Source organism: Parambassis ranga, chromosome 17, assembly GCF_900634625.1.
Source record: "Parambassis ranga chromosome 17, fParRan2.1, whole genome shotgun sequence".
NCBI lineage: Eukaryota > Metazoa > Chordata > Actinopteri > Ambassidae > Parambassis > Parambassis ranga.
The window spans coordinates 18986716-19008609 of record NC_041037.1 but is presented as its reverse complement, the minus strand read 5'-3'; the positions used below and the strand labels follow the sequence as shown (position 1 = coordinate 19008609).

At 40.8% G+C, this 21894-nt stretch overlaps 1 protein-coding gene across 7 annotated transcripts; it reads right to left on the bottom strand.

Moving 5' to 3' along the window:
- Positions 1 to 37: 37 nt before the first annotated feature.
- LOC114449307 (oocyte zinc finger protein XlCOF22-like) lies at positions 38 to 11282 on the bottom strand. 7 transcript variants are annotated; one of them, XM_028426832.1, is made up of 8 exons: positions 11176 to 11282; positions 10225 to 10410; positions 9618 to 9803; positions 9079 to 9228; positions 5739 to 5924; positions 5207 to 5353; positions 1758 to 2186; positions 38 to 1589 (listed from the first exon to the last, which is right to left on the bottom strand). In XM_028426832.1, exons 1-8 carry the CDS (start codon positions 11201 to 11203, stop codon positions 430 to 432), a joined length of 2472 nt encoding a protein of 823 aa, XP_028282633.1. In that variant the 5' UTR covers positions 11204 to 11282; the 3' UTR covers positions 38 to 429. The 7 variants fall into 7 exon arrangements, with proteins under 7 accessions (XP_028282633.1, XP_028282637.1, XP_028282635.1 ...); XM_028426831.1 differs by having other exon boundaries at positions 40 to 2186; XM_028426836.1 differs by lacking the exon at positions 5739 to 5924 and having other exon boundaries at positions 38 to 2186; positions 5207 to 5280; positions 9153 to 9228.
- Between the last annotated feature and the right edge of the window lie 10612 nt (positions 11283 to 21894).

Sequence of the window (21894 nt, the reverse complement as noted above, 5' to 3'; positions counted from 1 at the left end):
TCTTTATTGTTCATTAAAAACTAATATCAATTTAAATTTGGTTATCATCAACAATACTGGGAATGACAAGATGTGATAAATGAATCAGCACACAACAATAGAATTTAAAGTTAAGGGTAAAATGAATATTTATAGGTGGCATCTGGATCCCCAGTAATCACTTCTAATAATGATTAAAGCTGCAAGTTACAGGGCTCTAGCACAACTTGCAGTCCACAGGAACCACCGCCATGTCCTCTGCTATGCTCTGCTCTCATTTCCAGAGATGTACACAAAAAACAGGTATACAAAGGATATTTCCTCTATCTTCAGTGCTCAGACCACCAATTATAAATTAACATTAAACTGGAGAAACAGTTATACTCGGTATATAACAGTGACTGGCGCAGCAGTCTGTATGTTTAATAAATAAAATGTAGTTTGTGTGGTTTAGGAACTAGGAGCCGTCATTACACTATGGTGGGTTCTCATGTGGTCAGTTAAATGATCATTTTCACTAAAACATTTCCCACATGTTTTGCAAGAAAATGGTGTCTGACTACTGTGGCTTTTCATGTGTCTACTTAATTGACTATTTCTACTAAAACATTTCCCACATGTTTTGCAAGAAAATGGCTTCTCACCAGTGTGGGCTCTCATGTGCGCAATCAAACCACTATTGTGAAGGAAACATTTCCCACATGTTTTGCAAGAAAATGGCTTCTCCCCTGTGTGGATTTTCATATGGAGAGGTAAATAACCACGACGAGTGAAACATTTCCCACATGTTTTGCATGAAGCCAGCTTCTCACCTGTGTGGGATCTAGTGTGGTTACGAAAGCCCCCCATGTTACTGAAACATTTCCCACATGTTTTGCAGGAAAATGGCCTCTCACCTGTGTGGATTCTCATGTGGATAGGTAAATAATTATGAGATGTGAAATGTTTCCCACATATTTTGCAAGAAAATGGCTTCTGACTGCTGTGGCTTCTCATGTGTGTTCTTAATTGTCTACTTCTACTAAAACATTTCCCACATGTTTTGCAAGAAAATGGCTTCTCACCAGTGTGTGTTCTCATGTGCACAATTAAATCATGATTGTCAAGGAACCATTTCCCACATGTTTTGCAAGAAAATGGCTTCTGACTGTTGTGGCTTCTCATGTGTGTTCTTAATTGACCACTTCTATTAAAACATTTCCCACATGTTTTGCAAGAAAATGGCTTCTCACCAGTGTGTGTTCTCATGTGCACAATTAAATCATGATTGTCAAGGAACCATTTCCCACATGTTTTGCAAGAAAATGGCTTCTGACTGTTGTGGCTTCTCATGTGTGTTCTTAATTGACCACTTCTATTAAAACATTTCCCACATGTTTTGCAAGAAAATGGCTTCTCACCAGTGTGTGTTCTCATGTGCACAATTAAATCATGATTGTCAAGGAACCATTTCCCACATGTTTTGCAAGAAAATGGCTTCTGACTGTTGTGGCTTCTCATGTGTGTTCTTAATTGACCACTTCTATTAAAACATTTCCCACATGTTTTGCAAGAAAATGGCTTCTCACCAGTGTGTGTTCTCATGTGCACAATTAAATCACCATTTTGAAGGAAACATTTCCCACATGTTTTGCAAGAAAATGGCTTCTCCCCTGTGTGGATTTTCATATGGAGAGGTAAATAACCACGACGAGCGAAACGTTTCCCACATATATTGCAAGAAGCTGGCTTCTCACCTGTGTGGGTTATAGTGTGGTTACGAAAAACCCCCATGCTACTGAAACATTTCCCACATGTTTTGCAGGAAAATGGCTTCTCGCCTGTGTGGATTCTCATGTGGATAGGTAAATAACTATGGGATGTGAAATGTTTCCCACATATTTTGCAAGGAAATGTCTTCTGGCCTGAGTGAATTTGCACATGAGTATGAAGTTTCGACTGACATGAACAGGATTTTCCACAAGATTTACAGGAGAGAGAGTTGTCACAGCTTGGTTTTGGTGTAATGAGGTTACTTTCAGAAGTAGCAGTCACTGTAGAGGGATCAGTCTGCTCCCTCTCTTGACTGGTGCAGAGAACCTGCTGTTCCTCTTTAACCTGTGGAGGTTCTGGTTCCCCCCAGTCCAGACTGGAGTTCCTCTCCTGCTTACAGAGCTGCTGATCAGCTATGACCTCTTCCTCCTTACAATTGTGTTGTTGAGAGAGATCTGGAGGGTTAAAGGACACAAGAAAACAGAATGTGATGATCTGAAAATACACTGTAGTTTAAAACAACTGCAGCATCCACAGGGCAAAAGTCACATGATATTAGAATTCTATTCTATGTATTTTTGACTTGTGTCCCTTTAACTCCCAAATATACATGGTGTGCTCAACATAGGGGTGTGCAATTTGACGATCCCTGTTAGGAAGCTACGGCTGAAAACAAAAACAATTGGTCCCTAAAACAAACTCCACGTTTATGTTCTGCTTTGTTTTTTGCCGTCAGCAACAAAGCGTCTTCTAAGCCTGTGTGTGTGTGCGATTTGTGCTGCAGTGGAAGGAGCACATGTATGCATGTATTATCATATATCATGCTATGAGCACATACGCGCCCACCTCTCTGAACATTACCAGTTCGTTCGCTGCAGTTTCTGCCATCAGCAGCTCTAAACCTGTATGTTTGTGTGCCGTAGGAGGGCCGTATGAGGAGTTCTGTGCAAGTGTGTGTACATCCAAAGCAGACAGAGGCAACAGCTTATACCAAAACAATGATAATGCAGGCATTTGATAAAGATGCTCAATATGAGGACTTCAGTAAATGGTGGACAGAGGTGACAGCAGCAGCTCTGTTTTTCCTTAGATATGATTCCCATTTAAGTGTGATAATTTTTTCTGTAATTGTTATTTTCATGTTTTGAAAACTAATTTTCAGTGCACTTAATCAGAGTTGTTTTCCTTTAAAATCTACTGATAATATTTTAGAAGTGACAGAGTAGGCTACCTGAAGTCATTTAAACAGAAACATGCAAATTAGTGTCAATGTAAAAACAAATCGTAATAAAATCGGGATCGTGATTTTACCATTAAAGAATCGTGATGTAAATTTTTTGCCATATCGCCCACCCCTAGCCCAACAGTAATCTGATTATTTACTAGGGCCTGCGCACAAAACGTGAGAGAGCACTATTGAAATGCAAGCGTTTATTATACTTGAATGTTGCTCCGGACACGGTATTGCGATTTTGACCCCCTGAACATGCTCAAAAACTCAAAATTATCCCCTGACGAAAATCGTGACTTGACACTGTGGCTATTGGCGGCGTGGCCGCATGGCTTTGCAGCACAAAGTGCAGCAAAGTGTGGAAATATTCACAGCAACTGCTACAGACTTGACACTTGGTACACAGATGTATCGCCTTGTGACAAGAAAAAAAGCCTCTTGGGAAAAAATTCCACGATGTACAGGAAGTCCGCCATTTTGATAAGACCACGCCATGCTCCGATTTGCACACCCCGCACTTTTGCGAACTCCTCCTAGGGGAATTGCTTGATAGGGCTGAAAATTGGTGCGCTTGCCCTTAAGGGGTCAGGGACCAAAAGGCGTGGACTGGCATGAAGTTGACCCTTCGCCACCATAGAGAACGCTGCTGTGTTTCTTGATTTATTAATCCTACCTGCCTCTAACTTGATCATGACATCAGCCCCTTCAATCACCTTCAAATCACCTTATAATCATATGTGGACGTGGCCACATGGCTCAGCAGCACCCCCTAGAATAAGATCTGAGTCCCTGTTTGACCTACAGACATGAAACTCAGTACACATATGTATCACCTCTAGGTGAGAAAAAAAGTCTCTTGGGGGTATCCTCTAAAACCAGGGGTTCTCAAATTTTGATAGCTGAGGGCCAATTTATGAACCCGACACATTACACATGTAATCATTTTAATGACCCAGTTGCATCTCTACAGTTTACATTTATTGGTCTGTATCCAGTAATGTGCAATAAACGCATATGGGGTTAAACTAAGAAACATTGTTATGCACAAAAAATCCCTGGGGATTAGAGCTGGGCGGTATGACCACAAATCACTGTATTTTATATATTATTATAATGGATAATAATGACGTGTTAACTGCATTAATTGTAAGAAGAAAAACTGCAGTACAGTGGTTACCCTGTTCCAGGTTATGAGAATTTTACAAAAAAAATCCACATTAGTATTACATGTAATACAGTAGGGCTGTGGGTTATTATTTAATATCCAGTAGTATCGTGATTACTTAAGGGTTTTTCCACAATTTTATTAAAGAACGATCATTTTTATTGTTTTAAAAATAATTACAAATAATTGGGGGGGGGGGGGGGGGGGGGGGGGTTAGTTAAATTATACTCAGCTTCACTTGTGGCTTCGAGTGAAAGCAGACTAGATGAAGGAGGTGGAGTGACGTGACATACACTTTTTATACTCCAGGAGGACAGAGAAATCTGTTTGTGTTCCTGAGGTGGCAGAAATAACAAAATCCATTTGAACCACACATACAGGTTTTGATTCGTTTTTGCTGCTAATCTAGGTGCTAGATTAGCTGCTTGCAGCTTTAATTTACTTTACTTTTTGTTGCTGTTACAGAAATGCTGCATTTAATGGTAACTGTAAAATAACAACAGCTGCTCTATTGATTTAATCATTGGGCCTAAAATAAAAGTAGCACAGAGCTCTGATTAGGGTCATAAATAAATATATCAATAAGCGTGCTCACCTGTATATGTGCACGTTTCTGTGTGTTTGCACGCACATGTCTGTGTATGCAAATCGGGTCATAAATGTGTTGCAATATGGTGAAAAATGCAGAGCAGTTAAAGGCAGCATGGCAGTAAAAAATAACTGCCTCAGAAACAGCGTCACAGTCTATAATCTTTTCTTATTCTTTCAGAAATAGTCGTGCTGTAAATGTCTCTATTGTCACTGCAATATTTGTGTGGCGAAAGTTGAAAAATGAAGCTGCGTTACACGAAAGGAGCGACGTTTACTGTGAGCGTCTGAGAGCGATATCTCCCCTGTTCACCCGGAACATCTTCGTAACTTTCATTGCTATGTTTTGTTACTAAAAACGCTAAAAAGTCAAAACGTTTCCAGTAAGAAATAACAGTGTATAAGAGTGTATAACAGGGGTATACAGAATGATGCACTTTCCGGCCTACCTATATAGGGACCAGTCTCCTCATTTAGTACATGCTGCTCACCTTCATGATTGATGCAGAGTTCCTGCTGTTCCTCTTTAACCTGTGGAAGTTCTGGTTCCTCCTGGTCCAGAATGAAGTTCTTCTGGTTACAGAGCTGCTGGTCAGTCAGAACATCCTTCACTTTACAACTGTGTTGTTGAAGGAGATCTGCAGGACAAAGGGACAGAAGAAAACAGAGTTTATGTGATGTCCATCATAGCAGCTCATTTGTCAAAAACTGAACCTTAATAATGGTTTCAATTTCCAGCAAGAAAACTGTGAAAACAGTTCAGCACACTGATGAAGTTCCAGTTCCAGTGTTAAATGTCCCTGCATTTTTATGCCATTATCATATTTAAAAATGGTCTCAAAACACTATTATCACTTATTGCAATTATTTCTGGGACAATTAATCACCCAGCAAAATTTGTTAGTATCACAGGTATAGCTACTCCAGTTTTAATCATTTAGCCTAAAAAGAATGAAGCACAGAGCTCTGATTAGGATCCTACATGAGTCACAGGACTCACTGCTTGTTTGTAGTTCCACATACCTATTCTGTGTAACTTAATCACAGGTTTCAGAATAATGTTCAGCAGTGGGCTCCGATGGTCGATCTCTTCCTTGTATTGGATATCAGTCGGTTCAAAGTGGTCCAGACTGGAGGATTTTTCCTGGTTACAGAGTTGCTGGTCAGACAGGATCTCTTCCTCCTTACAGTCATGTTGTTGAGGGAGGACTGGGGGGACAAAGAGACACAAACACTAATGTGATGGTGGAAATATAAAATATCTGACATCATTTTACAAATGCAAACTTTTTTGAAAAGGAAAAGATGTACCGTATTTTCCACACTATAGGTCGCACTGGAGTATAATACCCCATTCACACTGGGGAAAAAAAGCGGGATTCGGGCCTATCCAGATGTTTTTTTTCCTGAGTGTGAATACCTCGAATCCAGCAGTATCCAGTTTGATTTCAATCCGGCTAGATTGGCTGAAATGTGGCTCAGGTGTGAACGCAAATGTGGCTAGCGAATCCAGCTAGCGACATGCTACTTCCGGTTCACGGGGCGCGACATGGGACAAAAAAATGCATGACGCATGCACACACGCGGTCCTACCACGGCCTGAACGCACGCTGTATATTACGAGGTGCCACCTAGTGGTTTGGAGGACAGCAAACACGCTGGATGAAGCCGAATTGAGTGTGGACACAAGTGTGTGCTAGCCAGATTTGAAAATAGGTCTGAATGCATTCAGCTTAAAGGCAGTCTGGGCTCAATCCTACTCTAGCTGGAATGACTTTCCCCAGTGTGAACGGGGTGTAAGTCTCACCAGACAAAAAATGCGTAATGAAAAAGAAAAAAAAACATAGATAAGTTGCGCCAGAGGGCCAGTGTAAATCACTACGTTTTTAGCGTAACGTTGCCTCTTGAATTCCTCTTAACTTAAGTAAAGGCCTGTCACGATAACAAATTAATTGCCAAGATAAATTATTGCGATAAGCGATAATATTCTCGTTTTGAGACCATGTTCATCTAATATAATAATAACGACATATATGAACATTTAACTCTGGAAAGGCCCCCAATCATGAACATTCTTATTCTTATTATTAGTAGTAGTAATATTAATATAAATACTAATGTTGAGATCTCTACCTGCTCGGGGAGTGGGCTCACCTGTATGTGAGCACATGTGTCTGCATGTGTTTGTGTGCACACTCGTTTGTGTGTGTGTATGCGCATCTGGGCCGCTGTGCGCAGACAGCTGCAGTGAATTTTAAAAACGCCACCATGTAGACAGAAACACATCAAAGAAATTGATAGCAGAGATGGAAAAAGAGGACTGGGAAAGAGAACTAATGGGTGGCGCTGCCACGAGTGCTGCCAGTAGAAAGACAGAGAACTTCACTCGTACAACGCGGACTCTCTCTGATAGCAGGTTGTATACATAAGCATGTTTAGTCTCGTGGTGAATTGTGGCGCAGTGTTGAACTGGCATTGTGCAACTTCAGGGACAGAACAGCTACCATTATATTTGTAATGGGACGTCAGAACACAAGGCTAACTAATTGTATATTTTTTCATATATAAATTGCACCTGAGTATAAGTCGCATACTCAGCCAAAGGATGAAAAAAAGTGTGACTTATAGTCCGGAAAATACAGAAAGCACAGCAGCATCTGCTGCAGGTCATTAGGTGCTCATCTAAAGCCTGGAACAACCAGAGTTGATGCAACATTAAAATACTATCAAACAGAAAATATCAAAAACATTCATGATCTAAAAAAACACTTTTAATGCTGCTTTGGCTTCTGTATTGTGTATGTATGTATAATTATTAGCGGTGGGGCAGTTCACTAAATCCACGGGTCGGTTTGTATCACGGTTCTGAGGTCACGGTTTTTGGTTCGGTTCACATTGTTTAGCTTTTTTCTACTTTTAACACTGGAAATACCATAGATGAGCAAAAATACAGAGCCTATTTATCCAAAATATTTAATAATTAGTTCACTGTTACCCCACAATTTTATTTTATTTTTTAATTTCTATATAGTGCCAGATCTTAACAGAAGCCATTTAAGATTAGGGATGTCCCGATCCGATCACGTGATCGGAAATCGGGCCTGATTAGGTGATTTCAGACTCGATCGGAATCGGACATTACCTCCCGATCAGGACTGGGATATATATTTATTAGGGCTCTCAAAGTTAACGCTTTCTGTGCAGGGTGGCTCTGTGTCTTGTAGCGCAGGGGTATGACAGCTGCTTTTGGTGCGACAGGTCCTGGGTTCGAGAACTTGATGTGCTGCGTGTGTGAAATCTCCCAGTGTGGCGACACACACACACACACTCACTTTGCCACAACGAATGCCTTTATAGAAAGTATCGGATCGGGTCGGTATCGGCAGATACTCAAAATCAAATGACTCAGACTCGGACTCGAGGGCAAAACAACCTGATCGGGACATCCCTATTTAAGATATCCTTTCCTATAGAACAGGTCTATACCCTGTTCTTTTATTAAACTTAACATCTCATGTTATTTGCTTTATTTGCACGGCAGCATGTCATTTCTGTCTGCATGGTTGTGTGTTTACAATTCACCGCTGCTGTCTGCGCACAGAGGCACGATGCGTGTACACACAGACACATGCACAGACAAACACAGACATGTGACACAGAGAATGTGTGTTGTTTTGCCCACCGTTGCTCATGACATGCTAGTTGGATAGACTGAACTCTATTGACTACGCTAGGCTAAGCTAACGGTACTGATGTCCGTGTTTTTATTTTTGCCATTGAAATATGCTATTTACATCCTGCTGTATAAGCACTGACTGAACCTGTAGCGGCCTTGCACACGATTAGACGCAGAGTGGTGTGGGTCTCTCTGCCTGCCGCTGAAACTGCTGTGTGAAGCCACAGTCAGACTGACCGGCTGTGAGTATTTTGAGGTGGGGGAGGAGCTCACAGTCATGCCACATGCCTCCCTGCATTACTTGATGTGCATGTACTGAACCGAAAAAACACACGCCCCCGTACCGAGACACCGGTACCGAACGGTTTAGATTTTGTTTCCTGAACCGTCCCATGCCTAATAATTATCATGCTAAAAGCATGTGCGCGCCAACCTCTCTGAAATTTATTTGTTTATTATATTCAGGTAAACAGATATTTGAACCATGAAACCCCGAATAGTAGCAACAAATCTTCCTCCTCCTCCTCCATCCTGCCGATGTTCAGCAGTTAAACATCTTCAAAACCTGTACGTGTGTGTTTGTGTGTGAATGTGTTCAGTGGAAGGGCCATATGAGGAGTTCTGTAGCAGTGTACGTAGCCATACCTATATAGGGAGCAGTCTCCTCATTCAGTACATGCTGCTCACCTTCATGATTGATGCAGAGTTCCTGCTGTTCCTCTTTAACCTGTGGAGGTCCTGGTTCCTTCTGGTCCAGAGTGGAGTTCTTCTTCTGGTTACAGAGCTGCTGGTCAGTCAGAACATCCTCCACTTTACAACTGTGTTGTTGAGGGAGCTCTGCAGGACAAAGGGACAGAAGAAAACAGAGAGTTTATGTGATGTCCATCATAGCAGCTCATTTGTCAAAAACTGAACCTTAATAATGGTTTCAATTTTCGGCAAGACAACTGTGAAAACAGTTCAGCACACTGATGAAGTTCCAGTTCCAGTGTTAAATGTCCCTGCATTTTTATGCCATTATCATATTTAAAAATGGTCTCAAAACACTATTATCACTTATTGCAATTATTTCTGGGACAATTAATAACCCAGCAAAATTTGTTATTATCACAGGTATAGCTACTCCACAGTTTTCATCATTTAGCCTAAAATAAATGCAGCAGAGAGCTCTGATTAGAATCCTACATGAGTCACAGGACTCACTGCTTGTTTGTAGTTCCACATACCTATTCTGTGTAACTTAATCTCAGGTTTCAAAATAATGTTCAGCAGTGGGCTCCGATGGTCGATCTCTTCCTTGTATTGGATATCAGTCGGTTCAAAGTGGTCCAGACTGGAGGATTTTTCCTGGTTACAGAGCTGCTGGTCAGACAGGATCTCTTCCTCCTTACAGTCATGTTGTTGAGGGAGGACTGGGGGGGACAAAGAGACACAAAGTTTGTCATCTCCATCATAGCAGCTCATTTGTCAAAAACTAAACTTCAATGATGGTTTCAATTTCCAGCAAGAAAACTGTGAAAACAGTGTCACATTTTATTTATATAGCACATTTCCAAGGCCAGAGCCTACCAAAGTGCTTCACAGTAAAATACATAAAATATTAGTCACACACTGGTACAGTGAATGCAATAAAATGATAAGAATAGAGGTACACATAAAATACAACACAAAACAGTTCAGCACAGTGATGAAGTTCCAGTTCTAGTGTTAAATGTCTTTGGAAATTAAAGGTTATTGATCTGTAAAAAGGGTGTCCATTTTTATGCCATTATCATATTTAAAAATAGTCTCAAAACACCATTATCGCTTATTACAATTAATGTAGTTCCATACCTATTCTGTGCAACTTTATCTCAGGTATCCTGATAATGTTCAGCACTGGGCTCTGATGGTGGATCTCTTGTTTGTATTGGATGACAGTTGGCTCAAAGTGGTCCAGACTGGAGTTTTTTTCCTGGTTACAGAGCTGCTGGTCAGGCAGGATCTCTTCCTCCTTACAGTCATGTTGTTGGAGGAGACCTGGACAAAGAGACACAAAGACTAAAGGCTGTTCCATACTCCACGAGAATAGAGAACTCGCTCCTCGGGTGGTAAGAGTAAAAAAAAGTTCGTTTCGGCACGGCAGAACTCCTCATACGGCCCTCCTACGCAGCGCACGTCACACACAAAAGGTTGACAATGCAATGTATTGCAGATTGTGAGCACAGTCGTGGTTACCTGGCCTAACAAGCTGATCATGCTCAGGGAAGAGGGCGTATAGCATATAAATACAATACACTGATCTAACAGGTAATCCCAAGCGAGCCAACAAATCATTTGTTTAGAGTGTACATGTATTTACTACTAATAAATTGTTCGTGTACAAGAACATAGGCAGCACTTTTGTAAATCGTTCAGGTGGAACCACAAAGGTAACTGAACCCATGTCACCCACGTTTGAACTAATCTGCCAGAGTAAAGAGAACCCGTTCCAACACTGCCACCAAAGACTCGCCATCAGATGAACAAAAGTTTTTATAACCATCGGTGTGCGGTGGTATGCGTTAATATGCTGGGATAATGTTGATATTAGGAGAGTGACCGACTGTTTACATCACTGTACTGTGGCTGGTTAAACACAGCAGCTATCCTAGCCACCGAGACCAGCGAAAACACCGATACAAATCTTTAAATAGGCGCTATACTGACACATCACGCAGCAAAACTAAACGACTAGTTACTCGCACGCTTTAATATCTTTAAACGATGAATTAACAACACTGATATTTCTTAGTTGTAACTTACAACAGTTTTTCGTTTGCTCCGCCGCCATTCTTTCCGGTCATTGATGCCAAATGCATCGTGGGATACCTGGCAGCGGGCGGGAATTCCCGCGGGACCCGACGTAAATCTCGCGGGAAGTGGCGGGATAAACATTGCCACGTCCGTTCTATGGTCCCGCCTCTCGAGGAGTAGGCTGTAGTATTTTTTGTTTACTCTTTATTTATAACATTGCCATTTACAATTTAGGATAAATACAGTGCAAAAAACATGAAAATTTATATTTTCATTATGCCAGCTCTGTAAATATAATGCCTTGCTTTTAGAGTTGGCTGTTGTAGCCACAGTGACAGAGTGGACATGGAGGATAGTAAGGACACAGCAGATGTGGTCCAGCTGATTACCGTGTATTGTAACTCACTGATCAGGAGAGGGAGTGCTATTTGATTAATAAAACTTTACTCTATTCTTTGTATCAAATCATATAACATTTCATAACTCTAATACCCTAGCTCTCATAAATCTTGCCAAATCACATAAATCTAATGAGACCGATAATCGATGATATGATTATGATTAACACACACATAAATACTTTTATACTTATACATAATCAATATAGCCTACAGTGTTTTACACAGGCCAATATATATATATATATATATATATATATATATATATATATATATATATATATATATATATATATATATATATATATATAAATTATATATTCATTAGAGAATTTTTCTCTCCATGTTCTCTTAATAAAGACACATAGATAGCCCAAATAATAGCCTAATAGGATGTTGTTAAATGAGTCTGCACAAGATTTTAGGAGTGCACTGCACCAGCTAGCAGCTAAGGCGTATCCATCTGTGCATGACCAGACAGTGCATGGGGGGGTCAGGGAGGTTAGAGAGAATACCAAGACTGATAATGAGTGTATAGAAGCCCTATTAGGAGCAGTGGATGGAATACAGACAGTGTGAGCAATGCAAATGGCGCCTTTCATATTGGGAGTGTGGGAGACGGTGTGGCAATTTTATTCTCTTGCTCTAGTAGCAGAATTTCTGGTCGCTGATATCCACTCGGGTAATGTTCTCCTGGGTTTTGATTTTCTCTCGAAGTATAGAGCTGTTATTGCTTATACCATGTACCTCTAGTTGATGGAAAAGACTCCGACCATTCCCCGAACTGTTGTCATAACAACAGATACTGCAGTCCCACCGCAAAGTGATCCTTAGGTTACAAGTCCCTTCAATAAGTGTGTAGAAGCCTCCACATCCCTGTCTGAGCACTGTAATGTTTTGGCTGATGATATTATAGTGTTTAGCAGGCTAATCTGAAAATTAAGCCATCAAAGTGCAATCTGTTTTCCAAACTGGTGCAGTACCTTGGTCATATTATTTCATCTGAGGGGGTTAGAGCAGATCCATCCAAAGTCCACGTAGTGGAGACTTGATGATGATGATGACATTTTGCAGGCTCAGAGGTCAAAAACAGAATTACATCAGTTAAATGACTTACAAGAGAGGGGACTGAGCCTGTAATGAATTACAGGGGAACATGAATGATCATTTCTATTGGTTAGGGTGGTTTGTTGATGTGAAACAGTGGTGCAGGCAATGTGCAGATTGTGCATCCCAAAAAATGCAACGTCACCTGCCTCGACCATATGAAAGACTAGACAGCTAAGTAGGGGAGCTGTTCCTGTGTTAGGAGAGGAAGGTCAAACGCCTTGTTGAGATAGCGAGGGCCAAGCTGTCAAGCGCTTTTGTAAAGAACATTAAACTGTCTTAACTTCTATATGTACCAAAGGGGTACATCCCCTAGATTTAACCTGTCTAGAGATATAAGACGAGTGTCCTGCTTCTGTACCTCTTTTCTATTTTAACCCCATCATATAAAAAAGCCAACGTAAATCAAACCATTGGCTCTTAAAAGATTTGTCATGGAGAGGAAGAACATTCTCAGTAAAGCAGAGCTAACATATGCAGCTCTGGCTGCATATATATGTTAGCTCTCTCAGTGATACAAGAGATTGACAAATAGCTGTTGGACTTTGTATGGAAATATAGGGCTCATCTTGTTGTTATGAACCCTGATGAAAATGGTGGACTTAACATTCGATTTCCAAACTTTAAATAATACATTGCTCATTAATTGGCCCCCATGTCACCATATTATTATCCAAACTAGGTAACATAGAGTTTTTTAGTTAAAATGTCTACTTTTCACCAGCAGGCCTTTCTCTCATGGTCTCTCATTTACAAACACAACTTCTTACCTCATAACTACTTGATTTAGAATAAGAAAGACTTTCTATATAAACACAAATCTCTACTTATGGAATGATGGTTCCAAAACAACATTATATATGGGTAATAAAAAGGACCTTTGTTTACATGTGAAGAGCTTCTTTAAAAATATACCATCCCTGTAACTCCTGGACAGTATGCTAAGGTGTTTGCCATTTCTTTTGGTATGTGCATGCTTTTCAAAATCCAACAGATGATACGATCTCCAACAGACACACCTGCAGGGAAAGTGTCACTGTCCAGTCATCCTGTAAATAACAACACATTTATAAGAGCCATGTTCCAAAAAGTTCCAAAAATATCACATTTACTGTTGTAAATACTCTGTGCCATGTGCACAGTATAGAAACTGGTTTCCCTGTACAATGAAATTCTTGTTTTGCTGCTCACACTGAATGCCATTTTGTATACACATGGGGGTAGGCGGCCCGAAGACGGGGCGATTCATGTTTCACTGCAATATCTCCGTCCGGGCGCAGCCATTTTTTGCTCTTTGTTGACAACCTATACCTCGTTGGAAAGCCACTTCCCTACTCTATTGATTGACAGCTCGTTTGACCATACAAAAGGGTCGAGGGCCTGTCCATAGCCAAAAGAATCCAATGAGCGACTATATCGAGCGAAGCACCTCCCCCCACTCGTACGCTTGTATTTTCAGCCCATTATATTTGATGCTGAATCTGATGCAATGGACGTATAGTCAATAAAATTTCCGTCACGGGGATGTCCCACATGAAGGGGTTGTGGAAGGAGGGTGGGCTACACACCTAAGCGTAAACATGAACAATGGATGCCGGTGTTACACCGGCTGTCCGTGCATGCGTGCGTAACAGTGAGAGTGAGCGTATAGCTACATATTTTGGTGTTTCTAGCGACCAGAGAGATGGCGAAACACACAGAAAAGAAGAATTACACCATTGAAGAAGTTATCGATGAGTTTACAATAAGGAAAAGCAACTTTTCTGACGAGGACGTGTTGGACGCAGAAAGTTATGTGTTATGTGTTGACTCGGTGGAAGAAGATATGTTCATTGAAGGAGGAGATATAGTCAACAACTAAGTGTAACTTTTATACATGTTGCAGTTTTATAAACAGAATGTAGACATTTCGAAGAATTAGTGAATACAGTGTTGTGTCCTTTGTTTTGTTTACACGTGTATGGGGGAGGTGTGCGCTTTTACTATTACTACTATTTATTACTATTTATTTACTATTCCTCTACAAGTAGTTGTGGAGGACTGATTTGTGAGGTGAACAATGAATACAGATACAGTTGTTCTGTGAATGAAAACCTTATTTTTTGCATTTTAGGCAAACTGATTCAGATACAGAGTGGGAGCCAAGCACCAGAGCCAGAGCAGCCTCCTACTCCCAGTGTACAACATCACAAGCCAGTCTACATCTCTGGTGACAGTAAGACACCCATCAAGTTTTCTAGCTGTGCTTTGTAGCAGCCCGTGACTGTAACAATCAGTGGCATACTGAGAACAACATGTGGCTGTGAAACCTGTGTAATTGTAAACATGTAAACAGTTTGCTGTAAGTAGTTTGGGTATTTGTTTAGATAAAGGTGTTGTTTCTGACCATATCTCTTGTTCTGAGTCTCTCCTTTTGATGCACAATTTCAGTTTCAGTAGAATAATGAGCATTCAATGTGTTTTTGCTTCACTAACATTATTTCAATCATGCTAATAGTGAATCTGAATATGGAATGAGGTTCCTCTAAGTGGCACCTTTCATTAGAGCTCTCATTGATGTCTGTATGTTGAAGCATTCCAGAGTTATGCACTTTGGTGCCAAAGTGTCCATTTGGAGACTCCAAATGGCACTTTTTGGAGAGCGCCTGGGAATACCTACAGAAAAACCTGTCCCAAATGGTCATTTCTTGTCCAATTACTATCTACTTTTAACTGGAAATAGGTAAGACTTCAGCCTGTGTCACTATATTGTCATCTAATCAACATCTCCATGCTCCAGTTGTCAAGCAGCCTTTTTTTACAAAAAAAATTTAGGTGAGCTACAAAATCTTTTTATTTCTCTGTGTTTAGACTTCTCTCACTGTTAACCATTTGCAATTGCAGTAAATCACACAGCTAAAATAAAAATTTCAGAGTGTTACCTTCACAATGAGACCTCACGAGGGCTCACAAACAGCTTGTAGTTTAATTTGGGTATGCCTTTGACAGGCATTTGTCAACTATTGAGGGTGGTTCAAAAGGGTTTTAACATCTGCCAGACCATGCTGCAGATGTTTTACCACTCGGTGGTCTCCAGCGTCATCTTCTACGCTGTAGTGTGCTGGGGGCAGCAGGATAAAGACGGCCGACACCAACAGACTCAACAAGCTCATTAGGAAGGCTGGCTCGGTGCTGGGAGTGGAGCTAGAGTCTGTGGTGAAGGTGACAGAGAGAAACAACACGTCTCACCCCCTGCATGACACACTGCTGTCCTACAGGAGCACATTCAGACTGTATAACTCCTGCCCTTTCTGTAGGGAGAAGCGCTAGATAATCATGTCAGGCATCACTGTCATTCCCTCCACTGGTCTATATTTATGTTTACTTAGCACCTTATATCTCCATATTTGTATCCATGTATCATATATTGTGCTCATACTACGTACTGTACTCTGATTTGGATTATAGTGACACTTGTACTCTGATACTCTGTACTTAACTGCATTTAATGTAACTTGATACCTCTGGCACAAGAATTTCCTTCGGGATTAATAAAGTCTTATCTTATCTTATCTTATCTTATCTTATCTTATCTTATCTTATCTTATCTTATCTTATCTTATCTTATCTTATCTTATCTTATCTTATCTTATCTTATCTTATCTTATCTTATCTTATCTTATCTTATCTTATCTTATCTTATCTTATCTTATCTTATCTTATCTTATCTTATCTTATCTTATGTCCAAGCCGCCCACAGGGCCACAACAGATGCAACTCAACTACCAGCCAATTCTGCACATTCTCACGTATTCCATTGTTAAAAAAAGGGCTTCACAGAAGACTCCAAAGTTGTTATGGACATCGAGGATGAGATCCAGAAAAACCAGAGCACAAGGTAGGCCTATGCTGTGTGTGTGTGAGAGAGAGTGAGGGAAAGGGAGCTGCATCTTGTGTGTGTGTGTGTGCGTGAGTGAGAGAGGGGGGTTAAAGGAAACATAATTAAAGAAAACATTATTACCCTCCTGTGATTCTATTAATTAATTTAAATGTGTGAAATTTAAATTTCAGGTATGTCAACCAGAAGGACATGCTGCATGTTGCCTCAGCTGTCGATCCACACTTCAAAGCCTTGCCATTCCTGAGAGAGGAGGAGCGAGACAGCACCTTTTCCAGACTGAAGCAGTGGTTTGGATGGAGGACAGCTTACACAGTCTGTCTTTAAGTCAAGTTTAGTTTTTCTCCCTCGTCATCCTCCTCACACTTGTCTCTCCTTCTCCCTCACCCCTTTCTCTCTCTCTGCCTCCCACTTAATCAGGTGGTTAATATAGAGCAACTCCCCCACCAATCAGCGGCCGAGCCATCCCTCTCCTGCCCAATCACTGCTCAGCAAATCATTTCAAATTTCTCTGTCTCCTCTCCAGCTGTCTTTCAGATCGATTTCGGCAACTCTCCTCCACCCCAAGCACCACCAGTTCCTCATCAGGGCAAGGCCTCTTATCGCCTGCTCTTCTGCTCCTTCACCCCCACCAGGTCTAGACCCGGGGGGATTCCTGTCTAAGCGGCCTCATCTCCTGTCCTTTCCCCTTTCGGATGTTGGCCATCGCATCGGGGTCTAGAACGCCAAAGCACAATTCATTCATTCATTGTACTTCAATAAATACTTTCTCATCTAAACATCTAGTCTCTCCTGATTGAACTGGCTTTCAATAAAGCTCACCTTTTGTTTAAACTTCACTTTCTGTCTGCATTTTGGTCCTATTTTGCATTGGCACAGGCACGACTAGGAGTAGACGAGCAACTGTTTCAACTTGGTCAAAGAGACTACAAACCTCTGGGCTTATACCTTGAAGAATAGGAACTTTGTCAGAGCTAGACTGAAAGCTATACTTCATTTTAAACATCAGAACCTGAACTCTAAGGATGTCTGGATTAATTTCTGGGTACTGTTCCATGACACTATGTATCTGTCCAGTTAAAAGAACTTGTTCCAGAAGTCTCAACATTTCCATTCCTTCCAGATCAAATCAATCTCTTAACAATATCCAGAGAGAGAATTGCCTTTATTGCTTTTGTTTTAAAATAATTCTATGAGTAGACTTGGTGTCCAGTTTACAGTTTTAATGTTATTATAGCTTGCCATAAAGTTATAGTTTGCAGGGGTTAGCCTACAGCTTACAGGTATTATTATCATGTAATAATATTTAAACATTGCTTTGTCAAAATGGATCTATCTATCCACTATAGATGTCCTTGTCTGTTTGGCCATGCAGTTAGTGCAAGAATGCCCTATCCTTAGTATTATAAGTAATTACCAATTATAATTTAATATCTATGAATCTAATTTACCATTGTATTGTCCCTTATTGAAAACTACACAGGATGGTCACATTATAAACAAGAAATCAGTAGTATTTGTTGCTCTCGCGCAGGTGTGCCGTGACATGTAAGGAGCTGCTCCTGTGTCTATGAGACATCTCTTTTGCTGTTTGATCTTTGGCTCGCTTAACACACACACAGCTTGTGCACTCACACACACACAGATGCAGTAAGGACAACTGTGTCCACTCAGAATGTGATCCTATCATGCTTTATTCATAGAAAAATCTCAGAACACAGAAGATTCAGTTAGGCTCCGTCCACTTCAGACATTGCGAAGGACGTTGTGTTGAACGTGGTGGACGTTTGTTCATATTGAAATCATAGAAGTATACGGGGTCGTATTGTATACTTCCTGGTTTTATTTCGGGATCAGCCTTAAACCATGCCTGTACACAGACAAAGACAGGAAAGAAAATATTATGACTGCAGTATTTGTCCATGTTGAACTTGTGTTCAACAGAGTCTTCATTGCAGGAGCAACCAAGAGAGGTTATTTTAGTGATATTCAAATCAAAGGTGTTTGACTGTAGATTGTGTTATATATTCAGTGATGCTACACAGTTTCAAAGCATGGAGCATTCAGTGTTACATTCAGCAAATATCCCCTCATGATTTACTAGCTCTCCCATCATCAGGGACCAAAAAGCTCTTTCTACTGAGGCCCGGCTCCATGAACCTAAGAGGAGGCAAAAGTGGGTGCAGTCTATCTCCCAAACACTACCAGAACACTGTGTGGAGCTCAGGAGAATTGAAGGGACATAGCTGCAATGTAACATAAAGCTGCTTTGGGTGAAAGTAAATGCTAAGCAGATACATAGCAGATTAAAAGTAAAGGTTCTGTCAACCTTCTGCTTATTCCTGTACTCCAGATAGTTGTCCCTCTCTAAGATCCATCTAGCATTACTTTTATCTCACATTGAGAGTGAATTAAGAAGAATTTTACAGTGTAGACCTACCAAACAGGACACCCTTCCTTTCTCTCCATAACGGATGTAGGTAACTGTGTGTTCACAGTTGTTGTCGACAGGTTCCATTTTGCCACAGCATAGTGGTTCAGTTTCAAGCTTGCATTTCTCAAGTCTGTTTTCTATCTCATCAGAATTTATAGTCATGGTATCATCTTGGTAATTTTCTTTCATGTGGAATAAATTTGTGTTGGGTCTGATATAGCCAGTTACACATTTTCCTTCTGGAAACAGAAGATAAGAGTTCAGTCTTATCTTTATTTGTGCCTACCACATATTATCCTTTACAGTGGCTACTCCTGTGCTCTTCCATTCCTGCACTACATTTCTGGGAGTGGAGACAGACAGTCCAGACCTTTCACATCATTTCTGGTACCCTTCTCCTAATTCATGATAATGAATTATCTTTGTTTTAGGTCAGCGGAGAGCTGTTTAGAGGCCCCCATGTGTCTACTCTCTAAGAAAGAACCTAGGACAAGTACAGCAGCAGTTACCTATGTTAAACAGCTTTTTCATGATTGATTCCAGCTGTCTTTGTAACTGAAGATCTAACAAGCTAATCAAAGCAGTTTTGTGCTTCAACCTGCTTTATAAACCCCTACAGGTCTTGAAATGAATGTGATAAAAAGGGTGCCAACACTTTTGCACATTACATTTTTTACATTAAATTTTATTATAATAAATCTCTACTCTAAGGATGTCAATCTGGAAAACACTCAGATGTCTGCATCTCTGGAGGAAACAAACCTCGTCGCTGTGATCTTCTCTTAGGAAGGTAGAGCAAATTATCATGAAATGATAGGGGTGCCCAAACTTTTGCATACCACTGTAATCATGTTTTCAATTAGGATCTTATGTTTAGCAAGTATTTGACAGTGGTGGAACTGCTGTGTCTTCCTATCCAGGAGTTCGATGGCTCGTCACCAGAGGTTTCCAGAGGTTCCACGGATGTACTGGTGGCTTGTGAGCAGCATGAGAACAATTGAAGAAATGTGACAAAATCACAGCATTCAAAACTTTTCAGATCCTTCTATGTAAGTGAGTTTCTGATACATCGGAATTTTAGAGTGTAGTTTAGAGTGCACCTCAGATTTTTGGGATCTAATGTACTTAATACTCGAACTCTGTTACATGCATAGGCTACTTTGTTTATTTGAACTCAAACTTATGTTGACATGGATAAGAAACATCCATCCAGGCCTTCCTCAGGTGGACGTGTCCTCTGACTTCCCTTGTTCTGCAGACTGGCTTTTGTTGCTGTCTGTTGGGAGGAACCAAAAAAACATACAAATTACTTCCAGATAAACACAAACAAATGATGAACATGATCTCACACTAACTTCGGAGAGGAACTTTGTTTGAACTCACCCCCTTCAATATTCCTCATCGGAAGACTCCTCTGCATCACACTCACTGATGAGTCCACACAGACACAGCCATCAACTTTTACATCATTTACTGACAAACATGAAGCTGTCAGAATGAAGTGATCTAAAGTCTGACCTGTTGACAGCAGCACCTTCTGGATCTTGAACCAAAGTGAATTCGTCTGGATCAGAGTCCTTTTCTGCATCCTGTAAGAATGATAAATATTATAGAAACAAACTGTATTTCAGGTTCAGAAATGAAAACATGTACAAATATTAGTGAGAAAACACAAGCAGCGGTAGCAGACTTTAGATCTGAGGAACGCTTGGATGGTGAGCAGCTCATCTGTCTTCTGTTCCACTAAACCCAGGTAGGACATGATGTTGTTGTCGGTGACGCTTGTGGAGGAGCCCACCATGTCATCAATCAGTGAGCGGTCACACTCTAGGCTGGAGAAGGTGCTGTTTACTCCTGTGAGAGGGAGGAATATCAAGTATTCGAGTATCAATGTTCTAACTGATGACTCGATTTAACAGCTGGAAGTCACAAGGTTGTGAAAAAAACCTGTTTTAATCTGTTCCAGGACTTTGCTGATGATGGTGGCTTGGTCTTCATAATCCTCTGCCTGAGACTCGGCCTCCTTTAATCTCTCCTGGACGTCTCTTAGCCGAGAGTCATAATCCTGCTCCTGCTGCCGACCTTTGGCTTCAGCCTGCTCCATGTTTGTTTGGATCTAAACTCATTCACAGCACAAATACATAAATAAATGACCCAGCAAACCACTGTCTTCAATGTAATTCAGAATGTTGCAGCAAGGCAACTGGACTTGTAGAATTTCTACAGGTCCAGTAGCTTTGCTTTAACCAACTGAATAAAAATGACCCGGATGACTGAGAATCTTCATCAACAGGTTCATTGTAATGTGTGAGACCTTCAAATCAAACTCACCTGGCTAATTTCATTCTTTAATACATCAATCTCTTTGTTTTGCTCGTTCACCAAATTGAAGAGAGCAAAGTTCTCCTCCTCACCTACAGGGGGAAACAATACAATACATAATACAGCAGGGAGATACAGTGTGTTTCCATTTAATGAGACCCCCTTCTGACTGGAGAAAGTTGGTCTAGCTAGAGCGGGATCAAATCTGGTAGTTCAATCTTTGGTAGTTCAGTGGATGTTTTACACATGGCGTGACCCAGATACTGTCCCCATGAACCCAGAAGTATGATGTCGCTAGCCACATTCGTGTTCAGACCTTAGCCAGATTTTAGCAAACCCAGCTCAATCCACCTCTGTGAGGTGGATCTATCTAATCCAGCTTTAACTGGATTTTTGTGCTGTTCTGATTGATTACACAAGACTGAACGGGGTCTGAATGTACTCATGTACAAATGCAAGAGGATTATAATCCTGACATAAACTGTGTGCAGAATATGAGACTCACCCTGGATGAACCTGGTCACCAGCAGGTCCAGGTTGTCCTCTCTTGTCACAGTCTGAAGTTTCCTAAACATGTCCTCCAGAACGTC